At 53.1% G+C, this 19,516-nt stretch overlaps 1 protein-coding gene across 1 annotated transcript; it reads right to left on the bottom strand.

The window, feature by feature from the left end:
* Positions 1–4,907: 4,907 nt before the first annotated feature.
* Positions 4,908–19,099, bottom strand: APOL5 (apolipoprotein L5). Its single transcript, XM_007099091.2, is given in 4 exon segments — positions 4,908–5,123; positions 14,531–14,823; positions 14,826–15,380; positions 19,039–19,099. Coding segments are annotated over 4 exon segments (1,125 nt in total).
* Between the last annotated feature and the right edge of the window lie 417 nt (positions 19,100–19,516).

Raw genomic sequence — 19,516 nt, 5'->3', positions numbered from 1 at the left:
AATGTCTCTACCCCGTTGAGACTCCCAGCTTAGCCATTTTCTTGTATTTTTCTGTTCACAGTATTTGTGTGTGTGTGTGTGTGTGTGTGCTCGTTTTGGCTGTATTATATATCGAGTGATGAATTGATCCTCTTTTTTCCCTAAGGGATATGAACTGTTTTTGTTTTTGTTTTTTTTCTTGTGTTCTAATCCTGCTTGTGAATAGCTGGAGCAAACCTGGGGCTGACACACGTAAGCTAGGGCTCAAGTGCTCAGAGAGCCAGCGCAGTTGACTCGTCCCGGACGGGCGACCGGCCTGCGTCTCTGAGCCTTTCAGTCCAAATCTTTGCAAGGCTGAAAACGCCACAGACCCTCTCCTCTCCTCCCCACCCCCCATGGCAGGGACTGGACCATCCCGACATGCAACACGCAGCCTCTCCGGCCCCCTCCCGTTGCCATGGCAAAACAGGTACCTTTGGGGCACGGGGGCATCACGTGGGATGCTTGTATAATTGACCACCTCGCCTTCTCTCCCCACCCCCTCACCCCCAGAGTCACTTCCTAGGACACCCGAGCTGCTTGCCCAGGGTCCTGTTTCCCTGCGAACTCCAGAGAAGCACCCCAGGGCTTTGTGACAGTCTCTGACTCCCTCCCCTTCTCGTTAAGAATCATATTGTATAGTAGCTTTCAGACCATACAGTATTCATTGGGTTACTCCTATTATTATCAAGTAGCTGGAATTGTGAAGGTCGGAGTAGTTAGATCTTTAGCTTTTATTCCTTATTTTTTTGTATTACTATCCATGTGTATAAATTATTGATCATGTTGCTGGCTTTTATAAACTCTAAGCAAAGGAGGAGCACTGCCTCTGCCTTTGCAAATGGTAATGAAGCACTGTTTTTAAATAAAAGAGAGAAACACCATTCTTGGGCCTGTGTGCGTTGATCCGGGGATCCCTGTTGCCTCCGGGAGGCTCAAAACCTACCCCTTGGATTTGACTTCTTCAGAGGGAGGAGAGAGGAGGCAGCGCGGCACTTTCTGGGTGGAGGGCGCTCTGGGTCTGGGTCTTGCGGCCTGGGGGGGGTAGGTAGGTGAGGCCTGAGTCTGGGGGAGGAAGCTGGGGGGGGAGGGGAGAGGGTGGGGGCCGTGGGGGTGGTGGGGAGTGCCTCGCCGTGGGTTCCTCTGGGCTGGGCAGAAGCTGCATTTTGTGCTTCTGCCTCTGACCTCCCTTCAGCCCTCGTGCTCTCCTGGACTCCTCGCTGCCCCCTCCCCTTCCGGCCACTTGACCTTCCTGCCTCACTGTCCCTGTCATGGTGTCCCCTGGGCTCCTGTGCCCTCTCCTTCCTGTGGGGTCCTGCTGGCCCTTCTCTCTCCTGGCCAGACCTTCTCACCCGCCCCTCCTTTGCTGGTTTCCCCCCTCCCCCAGTCTCCAGAATTCTCCACGAGCCTCCAGTGCCCTTCGCTCGGCTCTCCGGTCACCTTGCTACCTGTTCCGTGGAGGAGATGGAAGTGTCACCGTCTCCCTGAAAGATTGTGCTTTGCCACCAGACACCTACCCGAGTTCACACCCCTTCTTCCCCCCTCTCTCCTCTTCTACTGGAAACACATTCTTCACCTTAGGAGCTGCCCCCACACTCGTGCCCCGCACCTCATCCTTCCGGGGACCTTTGTCGTGCCCTCCTGCGAGGTCAGCCTTTCATTTCCTACTCGTTAGTCCCTCTGGCATTTAAACCTACTTACACCTTTAACATATTTTTTAAGTAATTCTGCAAGATCCCACCCAGGTCCTCTCCTACGTGACAGACTTCTGGAATCGATTTCTGCCCGCTGATGCCCTGTGATCCTTCCACCTGCACAGCCACCGTGGGGGGGTGAAGGCTCCCTCTGCTGCCACCGCGCTAGCTAGTGGGTCCCACTTCCTCTCCAGTGGTCCCCGTTTCCATCCATTTGCCCAGCAACGCCCACCACCGAAGTCCGTTCTCCGTTGGTAACCCGCTTGTTACCAACACGGCGCGTGCGTGGTCATGCGCTTCTCTCCAGAACACCACCTGCTCAACTCCCCACCCTGGTCCGAGCGCCTGGGCATCGGGACAGCCAGCACCAGGCACGTGGAAACAATCTGTTGGGGGCGGGGGGGGGGGGGTGGGGGTGGGAAGGGCTGCATGAAGTGAGACACAGTTTCCAGCCTGCCTTCCCCTCTGTGGTCGCCCCGAGTGAGTAATCGGTCCCGCTTGAGAGCCATCCACGTTATCTTCTCGATCTTTCTCGCAGCCCCGAGGCAGGCACTTGGGCACCGGGTCTCTGGGCGCCCCCTCCTTTGCTGAGTACACCACGTGGGCAGAGTCCTGACTGCTCTTCTCCCAGGCCATCGCTAGGGGTGTGTTTGCAGCCAAGTGCCCCCCCCCCCCCCCCCCCCCCCCCCCAGGGAATGAACGTCCGTCTGGGACAAAGAACAAGCTAAGCCAGACGGGGATCCTCCGCGTAATCCGGCTGCAGTGTAGACCTTCGGCATCCATCCGGGCTCCTATCACCTCTCCCTCCACGCCCACAGGACTTGGGGACACCGAGGCTCCCGCAGTCCCCTGTGCCAGGAGCACGAAAGCCCTCTGTCTCTGCCCCAGTCTCGTGTTTCTACCAGGATGCAGGAAACGGTAACGGGCCAACCTAGCCTCCAAGGAGGGAGAAGTCAAAGCCCAGACCTGATACGTTGTCACTCCCCTATTTAAGACGTGGAAGCTGCAGAGAGGTGACCTAACTTTTGCCCTAAGTCACCTAAGTAGGAAGCGGCAGCCCCAGGATCCAAGCTTAGCCAGTGCAGCCCGAGTCTGTGCCCTGTGACCTCTGAGCTCTGGTGTTTCCTGGCGCTTCCCTTGTGGGAGCTCCTGCAGGGGGCGCCTGGGTGGCCCAGTCGTTTGAGCCTCCGACTTGGACTCAGGTCGGTTCGTGAGTTCGAGCCCCGCATCAGGTTCGCCGCTGTCAGCCCATCAGCACAGAGCCCGCTTGGGATCCTCTGTCTTCCTCTCTCTGCCCCTCCCCCGCTTGCGCTGTCCCCAGTAACGAATATGTAAAAAAGAAACTAAGGGACTCCTGCAGAAATCCAAGAGCCAGCCAGCTGTACCCTGCCCCTGGCTGTCCCTGTGCCTTCTGTAGGGTCCCCTTCCTCCACCCAGGCTGCAAGTCCCCGTGTCCCTGGGCCCCTCCCCTCCCGAGAACTTTGCCGTCAGGTTCCGCTCTCCGCAGGTGACAGACCACCCCCCCCCGAAGTCCGGGACCCCCTCCCCCAAAACTCCACACCCCGGAGATCGTCTCGCCACCCCAAACCTTGCGTTCCCTCGGTCGGTGAGCTGGACAAACGTTGGCAATCACCGTGTTAAAACCCAAAGGAGAAAGGAAAGGACGAGTGAAAACTCTTGCTCAGAGGAGGGTGTCCCCCACATTTGCCTTGGGCCCCTGCACCTTCTCGGTCTGTTTTCACTGCCGCGCCGTCCCTCTCACTGAGCCAGGTGCCCGATTGTAGCACCCTCCCCGGCCCCAGCCTGCTCTGCGCCCAGCACCACTGCCCGTGCCCAGATCCACCTGCCGCCTCTCCTGCTTGCTCTGCCCAGGGCAGGAGCGGGGCCCCGGCACCTTCCACCTGCCCCCACCACGCTGCCTGGCCTCCTGCCCCTCCTCCCAGCTCGTTCCATCTAACCTCCTCTGCTCGGAAACACAGCCCCGGCTCTCATCCTTCTCCCCGATTAAATCCTGTCCTGCCCCTGGGTGACCGGCCAGTCGCAGCGAGCCCCCTCCACCTACACGACTTCCTATTTGACCTCCTTCGGAGCCCTTAGCCATCCCAAAATCATCTCAGGTCAGCTGGCTCACTCGTGTGTTTGCTTCTAGGTTTCTCTCACTCCTTCCGTTAGATGCTGGTTCTGGAAGGTAAGCCCTGGCACAGAAGGGGGCGGGCAGCCTCAAACACCCCGCTGCATCCCAGGGCCCGGCCGGCCGTGTGGCCAGCACTCAGCACAGCCACTGGTGAAGGGAGGATGGCCAGACCCCTGCCTCCAGAATGTTCCTCTCCTGGCCTGCCAGCCCTCTACACGTGGGCCTGGATTCTCCTTCTAAAATAAATGTGACCACATCATCCCTTGCCTCAAAATCCTTGAGAAACTCCCATTTTCCAGAGTCTAAAATCCAAATTCCTTAACACGGCACTCAAGGCCTCCATGCCCCCAGCTTGGGCCCCCTTGCCCGCTGGCTCCCGTGCCCGCCTGGCCCCGCCACCGTGGACTGCCCCCCTGACAAGCCGTGCCTCCCTCTCCCCTGGCCTTTGCCCCTCTTCCCACACCGAATGAACTTGTCCTCAACTTTCAAAGCTCGGATCAAATGTCATCTCTCTTGGGGGCACCTGGGTGGCTCGGTCGGCTAAGCGTCCGCCTTCGGCTCAGGTCACGATCTCACGGTTCGTGAGTTCGAGCCCCGCGTCGGGCTCTGGGCTGACCGCTCGGAGCCTGGACCCTGCTTCGGATTCTGTGTCTCCCTCTCTCTCCGCTCCTCCCCTGCTCACCCTCTGTCTCTCTCTCTCAAGGATAAACAGTTTTTAAAAAGTCATCTTTTTTTTTTAATTTTTTTTTTTTTTTAGGTCAGGGAGGGGCAGAGAGAGAGGGAGGGAGAGAATCCCAAGCAGGCTCCATGCTGTCAGCCCAGAGCCCCACTCGGGGCTTGAACCCACGAATCGTGAGATCATGCCCTGTGCCAAAGTGGGACACTCAACCGCCTGAGCCACCCAGGCGCCCCCCGCCCCCTGCGCCCCGCCATAGTGGGCTCTTTACACGTTTTATTTTGTCGACTTGACCCCCTCCCACCCACATCAGTCTTTCCGCTTGACAGACTGTAGCCACGAAGATCTACTTTGAGCCACGCTCAGCCCACTCCTGCAGCATCCGCTAACCACGCACATGGGTGCCACTTGAAGACCGGGCCCGGAGAAGCCCGATCTTCGGCTGGGAACGGTGCTCGTGTCTGGCCTCCCAGCAGACCGAGCTTCCGGAGGGCGGAGAACCATCAATCGTGTCCGGTTTTCTGCCGCCTCGCTGGGCACCTGCCCGCATATACTTCAGTACAATGTAAGCTGTACTGAAGGTGCCACAGAAAGACGCCGTCTGGAACACACAGCCCGGGAGGTGACAGGCACCGAACTCTGACTCCCCAGAGGTTTCCCGGGAACTGCGAGATGACTCTAGGATGCGGGTCCGAGAGGCGGCTCTCAGCCTCAGGCTCCCGTCCCTGTGCCTCCGAGAGGGGCTTCTGGACTATGCCCTCAGCTCCGCGCACCCAAGGTGCCCACGGCTATCGCGATGGCGACCAAGGTCATTGTTTTTTTTTTTTTTTTTTGCGAGGCTTCTGTTTCTCTCCGCCTGAGCCAGCTCTGCGCTCTCGGTCAAGTCTCTGCCCGCCTGCCCCGCCGCGTCTCCACATATAGAACGTTCAGGTAGACCGGGGGGCCCGTGGGGACCCTCCCGATGCCGCAGTGCAACCGGTCTCCCCAGGTGAAAATCAGGCCTCGACAAATGCTCGGTCCCAGGGCCGAGGACGGTCTGCTCGGAGACCCCCAGCCCAGCGTTCTGTCTTCCCCTGGGAGCAAAGTTCCTTCTCCTTCTCGGTCGACAACAGGGCCTTGCACCCGCCGCGCCCCGCAAAGAAGCCTCGGGAGGGCAGTTGGACCAATACTCTGACCAAGCGGGGTCCGAACCCGGCCCCGCCCGGGGCCTTGGCAGGAAAATGACGCGTGGATCTTGGGAACCGCCTGATCCCGCTCTCGGCCGGGCCCTGCGATTCTCACCCCGAGCTGCAGGGCAGAACCACCATTTACACACCCGGGCTGCACGCCCGGGGGGTTTTGCCCCAGCCGGCCTGGGCGAGAGCTGGGCCTCTGGATCCTGTGAAGAGGGAGGCGACGCTGGCCTGGGCCCTGGCTGGAAACCGCCACCCTGAATGATCGGGGATCCCGCCGTCGCCTCGGAGGCTGGAGACCTCCAAAGTCCTCCTGAGAGAAAACAGGTTCACTTAGAAAGGCTGGCATCGACGCCCCCCTCCATGGTCACAAAGGCACCACGCCTGTGTGGGTGGGGAGAGCAGGCCTGCGGGGACTCTGTATTTGCACTCAGTTTTGCCTGAAAACTCCTCTAAAAAATCACGTCTGTTAATCTTTCTTTTTCCTCTACAAAATAATGTCTCTCGCTCTTTTTCTTTCCTCTAGAAACGAACGTCTATTAATCTAAGTTGATGTATTTCTTTTCAGAGAGACAGAGATATTGTGAGTGGGGGAGGGGCAGGGAGAGCGGGAGAGGGAGAATCCCAAGCAGGCTCTGGCGGTGTCCATGCGGAACGGGGCTTGAACTCACGAACCCGTGAGATCATACTTGAACCGAGATCCAGAGCCAGGCGCCGGGGCGCCTGGGGGGCTCAGTCGGTTGAGCGTCCGACTTCGGCTCAGGTCCTGATCTCACGGTTCGTGAGTTCGAGCCCCGCGTCGGGCTCTGGGCTGACCGCTCGGAGCCTGGAGCCCGCTTCGGATTCTGGGTCTCCCTCTGTCTCTCTGCCCCTCCCCTGCTCCTGCTCTGTCTCTCTCTTAAAAGTAAACATTAAAAAAATTAAAAAATAAAAAGAGTCGGACGCTTAACCAACTGAGCCACCCGGACGCCCCTGTTAATCTTTTTTCCAACGCAGGGAAGGAGGCAGCGGGTCGGTCTCAGTGACCAGCTGAATGCAAGGGCCATGGGTCTGCGCACCGCAGCCAGATCCCTTCTGGAACACGCCGGCTCTCAGATGCCCTCCCGCTCCCATCTCCGTGGAAAGCTTCTGTCTGCCGGGACCAAATTCGAAACCTCCATACCCAGGCACTGAGGGCACCTTACGGTTCTGGCTTCAGAGCATCTTTCCAGGCTTAGAATCAATAATGAGGAGCCCAAACTGGAAGAGCGAAAGGCCATCCCTGTCTCCTCCTCCCCCCACCTCCCAAAAAGGGGAGGCCACCTCCCCCGCCCCCCCCCCCCCCCGAAGGCTCAGTAGGCACGAGGCGCTCTGTTAGACGCCTTCATCCCACCATCCTCGGTTCCGTGTCTCGTCTACAGGAGAAGGAGGCCGGATGACCAGACGGGGTGTGAGCTCTGGAGGAGGCAGGAAGGGAGGCTGTGCCCTGGCCTCCCCGCAGGCTCGCAGTAAAGCCTCCTCCAGGCTGTCCCTCGAGCTTGTTACAGGGCCGTGTGGCGCTGCGGCCGGAGGGGGCAGGTGTGAGCGGTGCTCTCAGAATCCCGGCGGCTTCACCATCACCCTCGGGCTCCGTCTGGGTTCTGAAATGACGGACTTCCCGGTTCACGGGTGGCCTTTTCCCATTTCAAAAGCCAGAATTCTAGACACTCAAAAGTTGCTTCTTTTTTTTTTTTTTTTAAAGTTTATTTACTTTGAGAGAGACAAAGACAACGCAACTAGGGGAAGGGCAGAGAGAGAGAGAGAGAGGGAGAGAGAGAGAATGTCAAGCAGGCTCTGTGCTGCCAGCACAGAGCCCGACTCAGGACTCGAACCCATGAAATGGCGACATCATGACCGGGGCGAAACCAAGAGTCAGACGCTCGCTCACGGAGCCACCCAGGTGCCCCTTAAGTTGCTTCTTTTGAAGCATTTAGACCAGAAGTCGGCAAACTTTCTGTAAAGCACCAGATAATATTTGAGGGTTTTTTTTAAAAATTTGTTAATGTTTTTATTTATCTTTGAGAGGGAGAAAGACAGAGAATGAGTGGGGGAGGGGCAGAGAGAGAGCAGGAGACACAGAATCCGAAGCAGGTTCCAGGCTCCGAGCTGTCAGCACAGAGCCCGACGCGGGGCTCGAACCCACGAACCGTGTGATCACGACTGGAGCCGAAGTCGGATGCTTAACCGACTGAGCCAGCCAGGCGCCCCTTGATATTTGAGGTGTCGCAGACCGCCTGGCCTCTGTCACGGCTTCTCAAGTCTGCCATTATCGAGGGAAAGAAACCAGGGGCTCTCCCCAAACAAAGGGGGGTGTGGCTGTGCTCCAATGAAAATTTACAAAGACAAGTGGTGAACCAGATTTGGCCCCTGGGCGATCATTTGCTGACTCTTGCCTTAGACCAACCCCAAGGCTCCAGAAATCTCCGGAAGAGTGTAGGTCAGTGCATGTGAAAATTCTCCCACCAAGCACAGGCTGAATATAAATGCTAATCTGGGCGTGTGCACCCAAGTGTAAACGATGTGAAATCTCCGCATAATGTTTAAAAGTAAGTGATGTCAGGATTGGCCCACTCGAAGTTAAAATGCCTCCAGCCTACAAACGCAGACATGTACAAATTCCAGCCCGACTGTTCCTTAATGGTCTGACCTTGAAAAAGTCGCTTCGTCTCTCTGAGCCCCCTTTCCTAACTGGGACGCTTTTTAGTGTTTATTTATTTTGAGAGACAGAGAGAGAGCGAGAGAGAGAGGCAGAGAGAGAATCCCAAGCGGGCTCTGCGCTAACACCGGGTCTGATGCGGAGCTCAGATTCACAAACCTTGAGATCGTGACCTGAGCCGAAATCAAGAGTCGGACGCTTAGCCGACTGAGCCACCCAGGCGCCCCTTTTAATTGGGACACTTAACCAAGGCAGCGTAGGGCAGTGGTTAAGAGCAAGGCGTCGAGGCTCAAGAGGGTTCGGAGTTCCATCCCTGAGCGGCCGCCTGCTAACTGGTCGACCTCGCACAATTTAATGTCTCTGTGCATTAGATTCCTCACCTGTAAATTGGAGATAAATGTACATAGTGGCGGTGAGGGGGGGGGGCCTCAAGGATGAAGTAGGACAGTATTTATAGAGTACTCAGCACAGTGTTTACAAAGTACTAAGCAGTAACTATGGGCTATTTAGCACAATTCCCGGTGCATCATAAACCGTATTTCCTCGTTTCTTTTTTGAGAGGGGAGAGGGACAAGAATCAAGGAGAGTCTGGATGTGCACGAGGATTCCTCAGGCTGGGAAGATTCGAATGGCCCTTATTGCTGATAGGGAATAGCACTGAAGATTCCCCAAGGCGACAGTCTCTTAAAATATGTGTGAAAGGGGCACCTGGGTGGCTCAGTCGGTCAAGCGTCTGACTTCGGTTCAGGTCATGGTCTCGCGGTCTGTGAGTTCGAGCCCCGCGTCGGGCTCTGTGCTGACAGCTCAGAGCCCGGAGCCTGTTTCAGATTCTGTGTCTCCCTCTCTCTGACCCTCCCCTGTTCATGCTCTGTCTCTGTCTCAAAAATAAATAAACATTAAAAAAAATTTAAAAATGATTTTAAATATCATTTATTTACAAATTTGTGTCTCTCACCAGTTTGGTGTTGGAGATCCGGCGTCTTGAGTCTAGACACACAGGTCTCACCATCTACTCAACACCTCCATTTGCTTGGCTGTTGGGTATCTCGAACTTCGCCATGTCCAAACTGAGCAACTTGGTCTTGCCCTACACTCCCACGGCCACAACACCTGTTTCGGGTAAGGACGTGTTGTTCAGGCTAACATCTGGGTATTATGGTGGTCTTCTTTTTCTCTCACAAAATGTGGGCTCTACCTTCAGAATAGGTCCAGGCTCCGACACGTCTCACCACCTCCGCGGCCACACCATTTCAAGCCACCGTCTTCTCTCCCAAGGACTGTGTCATTCCCTGTGGTAGCCTTGCCCCTATGGTCTCTTCCCCACGCAACAGCCACAGGGATGCTGTTAAAAGCTAAGGGAGATTATGTCATCCTTCCGCTTGAACCCTCCCGATGTTTACCCATCTCACCCAGTAAAAGCCAAAATCTTACCATAGCTTATAAGACATTGGCCTCCATCTGACCTCATCTCCCTTCCCCTCTTGGTGCCCCCAAGCCATTACTCTGCTCCTGTCACGCAGCCTCCTTCCAGCTCCCTAAACCTGTCTTTGCTGTCTTTGCCTCTGTCCGGAATACTCTTCTCCCAGATATCTTCTTGGCTGGCTCCCTTACCGCCTTCACATCTTTGCTCAGATAAAAGCCTCCCTAAGGTTTTCCCTGATGATCTTATTTAAAATTGCGTTCTTGCCCCACCCTACACTCCCCAGCCTCCTTCCCAGATTCATCCTTCTCCTTAACATCCATTGATTTATATTATACTGTATAATTTACTTATTTCTTGTGTTTCTTGTCTGCCTCTCCCACTGACTCTCTCACCACGAGACTATAAACCCCATGAAGGCAGGGATGTGTTTTGTTCACTGCTCTATCCCACTGCTTAGAAAAATGCCTTTCACTTGGTAGGTATTAAGTATCTAGATGGGTGGATGGATGAATGGATGGATGGATGGGTGGATGGGTAGATAGGTGGTGCATGGATGGTGTATGGATGGGTGTATGGATGGATGGATGGACGGATGGGTGGGTGAATGGATGGATGGACGGATGAATGGATGGGTGGATGGGTGGATGGGTGGATGGGTGGATGGATGGATGGGTGGATGGGTGAATGGATGGATGAGTGAATGGATGGATGGATAGATGGGGTGGATGGATGGATGGACAGATGGATAGATGAGATGGATGGATGAGATTAATGGACGAATAGGTGAGATGGATGGATGAACAGGTTGGAGACTACCTAGGAGCAATATTGTGATTTATAAGAAATATATACATTTGGTCATTCATTTGGAGGACCAAAATATATTTTTCATTATATATTTGGTCTTCATCCACAGTTGCTGGCTTACAGCGCCCCAAACCCTTGGAATTTCCCGAGTGTTAAGAGCAATGGGTACACCTTGTGTTTTAATATTTAGTCTCGTCCTCAGTTCCTGAAAATGCTTCAGAGCCTTAAAGGTGAAATGGGTGCCTTGTTATTCACAGCATGTGGTGTGTCCGCAGGAGGTGGGCTTGGGGAAACACCTAAGGATGGGGGCTGGTTGCCAGGGAAACCAACCGTGAGTAGAGACTGATTTCCTGGGAGGGGAGAGGGGCTGAAGGTTGAATCAACCAATGGCCAAGGAGTTAAACATCTGTGCCTCTGTAATGCAGCCTCCATAAAACCCCAAAACGTAGAGGGTTCAGCAAGCTTCCAAATCGGGGGAGCCAGAACACCTCCACGGGCCACCATGTTGGGGTCCAAACTTTAGCTAGGACAGAAGCTCCTTTGTTCAGGTCCTTGTCCTACATATCTCTTCATCTGACTGTCCATTCATATTCTTTCATTTCCTTTGTAATCAGCATAGAAGTTGGACGAGATATGCTACATGGATATAGGGAAGGACAGGTGTCTTCCTTTCTGAACAAGCGCATTCAGGACTCCTGTCTCTTCATGGGACACCTGTTCAAAAATGGCAGTGTGAGCGTGACGCGTGGGGGGAGATCTTGGGGTGTGTCCTCGCAGAGATTACTTTCGCTCACTCCTGGTCCCTTCTTCACGGTTCCAAGAATTCTTCCCAGTGTGCTCCCATCTTAGCCAGTCTTACTGGTGGTTGGTCAACGTCTGCAAAACAGGCTCATGAATCAGTCAGGTTAGCCTAGAGTTTTCTGATGGTGGAACAGTCAAGCATTTTCTACCTTAATGTGTTGGTTGCACACACACACACACACACTCACGTTGGAGTCGGGTTCAAGAACCCAAAAGACTAGACTTCTTGGTTTTCAGCCATGGGAATGGTCTTTTAGAAAACTCATTCTCCTCCCATTATGGCTTCAGTCAGTAGTGAGGCAGAGGCTGTATTCCTTGAAGTGATTTAAGAAACTAAATTAAGTCCAGCAGGCTATGGGTTGAGGTCCTCCTTTTTAAGAAATCTAATTTTGGGGGTGCCTGGTGGCTCAGTTGGTTGGGTGGCTGACTTCAGCTCAGGTCATGATCTCGCCGTTCTGAGTTCGAGCCCTGTGTGGGGCCCTGTGCTGACAGCTTGGAGCCTGGAGCCTGCTTCGGATTCTGTCTCCCTTTCTCCCTCTGCCCTCCCCGCCTCATGCTCTCTTTCTCTCAAAAATAAATAAACATTAAAAAAAATATAAAAATGAAGGAGTTTTTTTAAAAAAAAAAAAACTTTAATTCTAAATGCTCTGTGTAGTTACGTACAATTTGGAGAAGACACGTGCTCTAAACGTGGCCCAACCTCAGCTTAAATTAACATGCATATTTAAGTCTCCTTGGCCCCCGACCCCACCTGTACACACAGAAAATCTTATCTCTCGCACATTTCCCTTCCGTCCCGAGTAGTTCCGGAGCCCCCAGGGATTACCATGGGCCAGTGCTGGACTTCGAGCATCATTAAATTTCCCTGCCCTGAGTTTTCCTAGTTGGACACTTGTATTTTGCCTCTGCTAAACCAAGGTTCCGTGGAGGCAGCTCGACTGGCGAGGACAAAGAGGAAACGGGAGTAGTTTACTCACGTCTGTGGCAATAATTAGAATCTTCCAGAAGGTTCACCTGGGCGTCCAGCCATGCCAGGGCTGGCATGTGGCTCGCGTTCCACACCGGGTCCTTCTGTGTCTCTCGTGCGGCCGGGCCTGGAGTACTGCCGGCAAAGAGGCGCCCCGTGGGTGTCTGTGCATTGAATACCACAACGAGTGGCCCCTCTGGCTGGAGATGCACACAGCCGGGGTGCGCGCAGGGCTCAGTGAGGTGACGCGGCAGAGACGCGAGCCCAGGATTGCACACGCGCGTAGCAGAATCAGGAGCCTACCCAGGAGTAGGTACCCCTGTCAGGGTCTCCCACAGCCCCCTGTGATCCTTGGGTGGTACCTTCCACCTCTCTTCCTTGTTAATGGCTCATCTGGGGTCTGTCCCCCTGCTGGGTCCCCAGGGCCATTAGAGCAGAGACTGTGTCTTTTCTCACGACGACCTGGCTTGTACTCCATGACAGGCAAGACGCTTTCGAATACGAAGCCTCGTGTCTCATAGTTTACTCCCAAATCTTCCTCTGGTTATTAAGAAGCTAGACTATATGGGGCGCCTGAGTGGCTCAGTCGGTTAAGCGTCCAACCCTTAGGTCATGATCTCACAACTCGTGAGTTCAAGCCCTACCTCCGGCTCTTTGCTGACAGCGCGGAGCCTACTTGGGATTCTTTTTCTTACTCTCGCTCGCTGCCCCTCCCCTGCTCATGCTGTCTCTCTCAAAAATAAATGAACATTAAAAAAAAAAAAAAAAAAAAGAAGTCAGAGGGGCTCAGTCAGTTGAGCATCTGACTTCGGCTCAGGTCATGATCTCGCGGTTTGTGAGTTCAAGCCCCGCGTCAGGCTCTGTGCTGACAGCTCAGAGCCTGGAGCCCGCTTGGGATTCTGTGTCTCCCTCTCTCTCTGCTCCTCCCCCGCTCATGTTCTGTCTTTCTCTCTCCTTTAAAAATAAATTAAAAAACATTAAAAAGTTAAAAAAAAAAGAAGTCAGAATATGTACCCAAAGAGTAAAAGTATATTGATGCAGTGAGTAAGAACACCTCAGTCCTTAAAAGCAAAGTTTCCCAAACTTGGCTGTAGAACGGAATTATTTGGGGATCCTGCAACACCCCCCGCCCCAGTCCAGGTCATACCCCAGATCAATTAAATCCCAGTCCCTAAGAGCAAGCGGGACTCACCTGCTCATCAGTATTTGTCACAGCTTCCCAGGCACTTGCAACATGCAGACAAGTTTGGGAACACTCCCTTCAGCCCTCGGACCCTGTCGCGACCTCAGCTGATTAAAATCTAAGGGGCCACCTGGGTGGCTCAGCCACTTGAGCGTCTGACTCTTGATTTCAGCTCAGGTCATGATCCCAGGGTTGTGGGATCGAGCCCTGCATTGGACTCCATGCTGAGTGTGGAGCCTACTTGAGATTCTCTCTCTCTCTCTCTCTCTCTCTCTCTCTGCCCCTTCCCTGCTCACACCCTATCTCTAAAATAAAAAAAAATAAATTTAAATTTAAAAAAGTAAAATAGAAACTGTGAATGAATGAATGAATTCATGAGCCTTCACACCTTCGGCAAAGGCTTGTGTGTCCCTTGTCAGGGTCTCAGTCAGTGGCTTTGCTACCCAGTCTTATTTCATACTCTCTGTAAAATTAAAGAGGAGTTTTTGAAATTCTCCTCTATGTGGTAGTTTTCACTTCTGTTTTTAAAGCTAGATATTGAACGTCCCCACATAAGAGAGGCTAGAGCTATCAACCGTTTTTTTTTTTCAAATAAAAATCCTTTCCCAACTCATTTGGAATGCCACCTCAGGTCGTCCAACACAGGTTTGTGGCACCCTTACGGCGTGCCAGGTGCTGCGGGAGGCTGGGGACCCATCCCTGCCCTCCCAGAGGGTGCATCGTACGGGAAGACAGATGGGGAATACCTACATGAAATATGTGATTTCTAAAGCATGTGCTCAGCGCCTTGAGAGAAAACAGTGGGTTCTGGAAAGAAGAGAAGGGGCCTAATTTAGCTGAGGGGCGTGGGCAAAGTCCTCTCTCTGAAGAAAGGACAGTTCTGATCATGTATTTGTGTATGCGTCTACCGACCCAGCATTCGCCTCTTGGGAGGCTCTAGGAAGACGGGGACCACGTCTGCCTTCCGCACCCCCTTCCTACCTCCTCCTTCAGGAACGGGCTTCTCCGGCAGCCCCGCCCCTGGATGGTCAGCTTGTGGTGCCAGGTGAGCTGCCTCAGCTCCTGCTCCGGCTCCTTGGCGAGTGTCCTCAGTGCCTCGGCTGTCTCTGCCCTCGCCCCCTCCTCCAGGTGCTTCCGGCTCTGCAGGAGGCTTTGCACGTCTTGCAAAAGTGACAAGCCAGCCCCAGCAGCACCCGGCACCCGGACACCTTTGCTCATGGACAGGACCGAGCCTTCAGCTGCTCTCTGCAGCCCTCCGGCCCTCCAGAAGGGGGAGACGGCTTACGGCCGTATTGACCTATAGCCATGAAGCCAGAGTTGGCTTTGGCCATCTGGGAGGCACGAGGTCCCTTGACCTTCTTGATGAGTCTGACACACCTATCAACGCACACAACACTGATTTCAGACAGCCTTATTTCTTCAAAAGCTTTGTAATCCGTCGTTGTTTCCATAGGCACCAGTCTGCTGGCTCTTTCTCTGGCTGCCATATTGCTTCTATTTTCTAAGACACTCGTCAACATGTTGGTGACAGCAGCGACTGCCCCCAGGCCCAGCCCCACCGCTGAGAGCATCAGACTCCCCCCTACTGTCACGGGTACCAGGGCCAAACCCAAGATGCTTAAGACGCCAGAGAGGGCGTCTGAGGCACCGGCCACCAGGCTGGTCTTGGCGAGCATCTTATGGGTCGCGTCCACTTGGTCGGCAATAGCGTGCAGCTCTCTGATGCTCTTTTCCAGCTTATACTTCTGCAAGGGGAAACAGAAGAGAAACACTTTTTCCTCCTCGGATAGGTTTCCTGGCACAGATGCTTCCTTATACCGTGTCAGCTCTTCTGTCAGGATGTACAGTTTGTATCACTTGGTTCGTTTTCCAACTCTTGAGCAGGCTCAGCAGTAAGCTACAAACTTCTGCTAATCGGAGTTCTCTAACACATTCAGGGAGCAGGGCCCTGAAAATCAAGGTACAAGCGGGGAGCGACGTGACCGGGGACCCCGGGGACCCCGGGGACCGTGTGTTTATAGCAGGAGACACGGTTCAAGCGATCGTGCTCTGCATCCAGAACGGCTTCCCAGTCCATTCACCGTGGACAGCTCGCTTTCTTCTGCCCATAATGGAGACTGATGTGATGAATAAAATGTATCCTGAAAACATTGACTGACTTCTGTAATCTTTTCTTAATGAATATATATATACATATTCATATATATATATATGAACATGTATGTATATGTATATGTATATATGCATACATATAAAACTTAAACACTAATAACAGATTGCAAACAATTCTATCCAGGAAAATAAGAGTCCTAACAGCCTATATAGAGAGGAGGTGGCTTGATTTTCTTTTTTGATGTTAAAAGGGGATCTACTGGGAAATTGTGGTTGCTTCTGGACAAAAGAGCCAGGCAGCTGGGAAAAGGTTTGAGGGAGATTTACTTTTAACCTTTGCCCTTCTGTTCCTTTTGAGTTTTGTATCGTGTGTGGGTAATCGAATTATTTCAGGAAATTAATCGAATAGCCTATACTTCCAAAGAAAAAGGAGAGAGAACCTTCAGTGAGACCCTGATTATAATGTAATATCTTCCATAGAGGAGGGCCAATGGTGCACTATCTGTCTTGCCAGCGTTGTGTTATTTGGGGAACGTGGTCGCACCCCGACACAGAAGCTTCTGCTCTGTTCGCTCGCGAACAGGCAAGGAGGAGAAGCATGTAATCCTAAGAAAAAGTGGTGGAGAAGAAAGAAAATGTCCCGCTGAGAAAATTCTCTCCATTAACTCAAATTTTCCCTATGCTTTGGAGACGAGACTGCCGTCATTCAATTTTCCCGTGGAATCCCTTTGGTCCAGCTCCTGGAACACCAGAGTTTGGCAGGGTCTTTGAGAAAATCACCGTTCTAAGTGAAATTATCGGATAGGATCGGGAGCTTCCCAAGGGGACCCTGCTGGACGGTGCAGGATGCTGTAATCGGCTTCTTGTGGCACGTAACAGAATCTGACTCGTATGACCCCTGGGTTTGTTCCTGTCTGTCTACAACAGATTGGGCACGGGTTTAAGGAATACCGTAAGCAATACTGGAGAGGAGGTGTTTGGGAAAGAAGGCAGGGCTCGTGGAAAAACTATACTGAGGCCAAGCAGCCCCAAGGCCTCCATAAAGAGACCCTTGACAATCTCTTTGCTCCTTGGGCAAAGCCTCAGGTAGACCAGCCAAGTGACCCTTGCCCAGGGAAGCGGGAGGGGCCTTTGGACATCCTTCCCCGTTACGACATCACTCTCGAAAAAAAAGGCTTGCTCGGGGCGCCTGGGTGGCGCAGTCGGTTAAGCGTCCGACTTCAGCCAGGTCACGATCTCGCGTTCCATGAGTTCGAGCCCCGCGTCAGGCTCTGGGCTGATGGCTCGGAGCCTGGAGCCTGTTTCTGATTCTGTGTCTCCCTCTCTCTCTGCCCCTCCCCCGTTCATGCTCTGTCTCTCTCTGTCCCAAAAATAAATAAAAAAACGTTGAAAAAAAAAATTAAAAAAAAAAAAAAAAAAGGCTTGCTCACAGGTGCCTGGGTGACTCAGTCGGTTAAGCGTCTGACTTTGGCTCAGGTCATGATCTCACAGTTGGTGAGATCGGGCCCCACATCGGGCTCTGTGCTGCCAGCACCGTGCTTGCTCTGGATCCTCTGTCTCCCCCTCTCGCTGCCCCTCCCCCGCCGGTTCTCACTTTCAAAATAAATACACTTAAAAACACAAAGAAGCGAATCTTGAGGACAGATCACAAAAAAACAAAATAAAAATAAATTAAAAAAAAAAAAAGGCTTGCTCGGAGTTTTCTTTGGGACGTCTCTGTACGCCTAGGAGTCCAGCCCCCCTCTAGCCTGTCTTAGATCTATAGGGTGTTCGTGGAAGGCTCCCCAGATCATCCGTCCATAGAGGGCAAAGGCGTCCACGCCCCTGCCGTTACTGGAAGGACGTCCAGACCATGTTCACACTATTTCGACACACGTGTAGGCTACATCGGCCTGTGATGTCCTCTGCAGGCCTGACACGGAAGGAAAGCGGCCACCTGCCTCATTTGCTCCCTCAGTCACAGAGGAGAAGGCTGGCCCAAGGGCGAGGTGACCTTCCCTACATGACAACCCAGTTTGTGATGGAATTAGGGTAAGAACCCGGGACTCCAGTTTTCCAGAAGCTTCTGGCCGGCCCCACCTGCCGGTCGAGACTACTATTCCCCTAAGAAAGAGAAAACCATCTCTCTGTCCGGGCACCGTGCAAGTGACCTAATTAACTTTGGTCCGAGCGGGGGTTCTCAGCCAGCAGCCCATGGGAAGGACTCTGTTCTGAGCCGCTTCAGTGAGGTGCTGTGAGGTGGGGTCGAAAGAGCAGAAGAGGGACGGACAGGTGGAGGGAGGCTGGGCCAAGTTTTGTGAGGATGTGTAAATCCTCCCCCCCCAGCCCCCCGTTTCTGCACATTTCCGGTTGCAAAGGGAGGTAACGCGTGATGAACACTTCAGCCCACTTAGTTGGAACACATCTGTGCGTTGCCTACTGTGAGGCTGATGACAGCCTAGCGACGGAATTTGGATATTAACAATCAGATTTCCTGCCCTCGTGCAAATGTCCTGAGTGTCAGGTCTCTGCCCGACGCTGTTCTAGAGGCTGGGATTATGGCGCTGAGTACGGCAGCCCAAACCCCTGCCCTCCCAGAATGCACATTCTGGGGATTCCCTGCCCGCCAACCCCCCGCCCCCGCCCCCGACACATCCCTGTTCTAGGATTACCTGTCCAAACCACTCCTGTCCCCCAGCCTTCCCAGGCCTCTGGGTGAAAGAGTATGCATCACGTGCTCATCTTGTCCCGGAGATATTTACTGATGTGCCCGCAAAAGGGACTATCTAGTTATAATTGGGGGGATAAGAAAAACAAAGTTAGAAGACATCAAAAATCTTAACGTCTATGGGGCGCCTGGATGGCTCAGTCGGTTAAGCATCCGACTCTTGATTTCAGCTCAGGTCATGATTTCATAGTTTGTGGGATTTGTGGGATCGAGCCCTGCGTCAGGCTCAGCGTGGAGGGTGGAGCTTGCTTGGGGCTCTCTGTCTCTCCTTCTCTCTCTGCCCCTCCCCCACTGATTCTCTCTCTCTCTCTCTCTCTCTCTCTCTCTCTCTCTCTCTTTCTCCTTGTCTCTCAAAATAAATAAACTTTAAAAAATCTTAACATCTCAAAAATTTCATAGCTTATTGGCCTAAGGATTTTGACCAAACAATTAAACTCTGATAATACCTACTGCTAGCTACAAGGTAGTAAAACAGGCGATTTCTCAGGTTTCTGGTGGCAAAGCAGGTTGGCCAAAGACTTAGGAAATCGTGATCTTAACAGATGAAGTCACCAAGCCTTCTGATAATCATCCAATAAGCCAACGACAGGCACAAGATGGTCAAGGTCATGTTATTTATGTCACTGTAAATTTGAAGGCAAGGGAGAGACCATTCTGTCCAACCCTCTACCATCTACAGTCCCGGCAGGATTGTCCAGTCTCTGCTGAAGCCTCCGCAGAGATGAGTCCATTGGCTGGCTGGTTGTTTCAACCAGGCAGGTGAGGGTGACAGGTGTCACTCCAAAAGATGCCGCTTTGGGATACTGATTGATTGGAGCTGAAGGCACTTGAAATACAAAGGCAGGAAGAGGCTTTCTCTGAACTGCCCTCATTTGCCTAAAGACATATCCCAAGAGAGGTGCTCTGATGTCTTAGATGCCCCCTGGGGGTGTCCACAGCCTCTTGTCACAGGAGACTGGAGGTCGACACCACACCCAGACCCACTTTGTCACAAGCTATCATACCTCCTGCCTGTTCTTCTAAGGGCCCATTCGTCTTTCTTGGAAAGCATTTATTTCCCCCTAAGAGGCCTAACCCCCCCCCCTTTTTTCCTATTAAATTGGTATTTAAGGGGGGTCTGGGTGGCTCAGTAGGTTAAGTGTCTGATT

Source organism: Panthera tigris, chromosome B4 (assembly GCF_018350195.1).
Source record: "Panthera tigris isolate Pti1 chromosome B4, P.tigris_Pti1_mat1.1, whole genome shotgun sequence".
Lineage (NCBI taxonomy): Eukaryota > Metazoa > Chordata > Mammalia > Carnivora > Felidae > Panthera > Panthera tigris.
The sequence above is the reverse complement of the archived record's forward strand: the minus strand, read 5'-3'. Positions and strand labels throughout refer to the sequence as shown.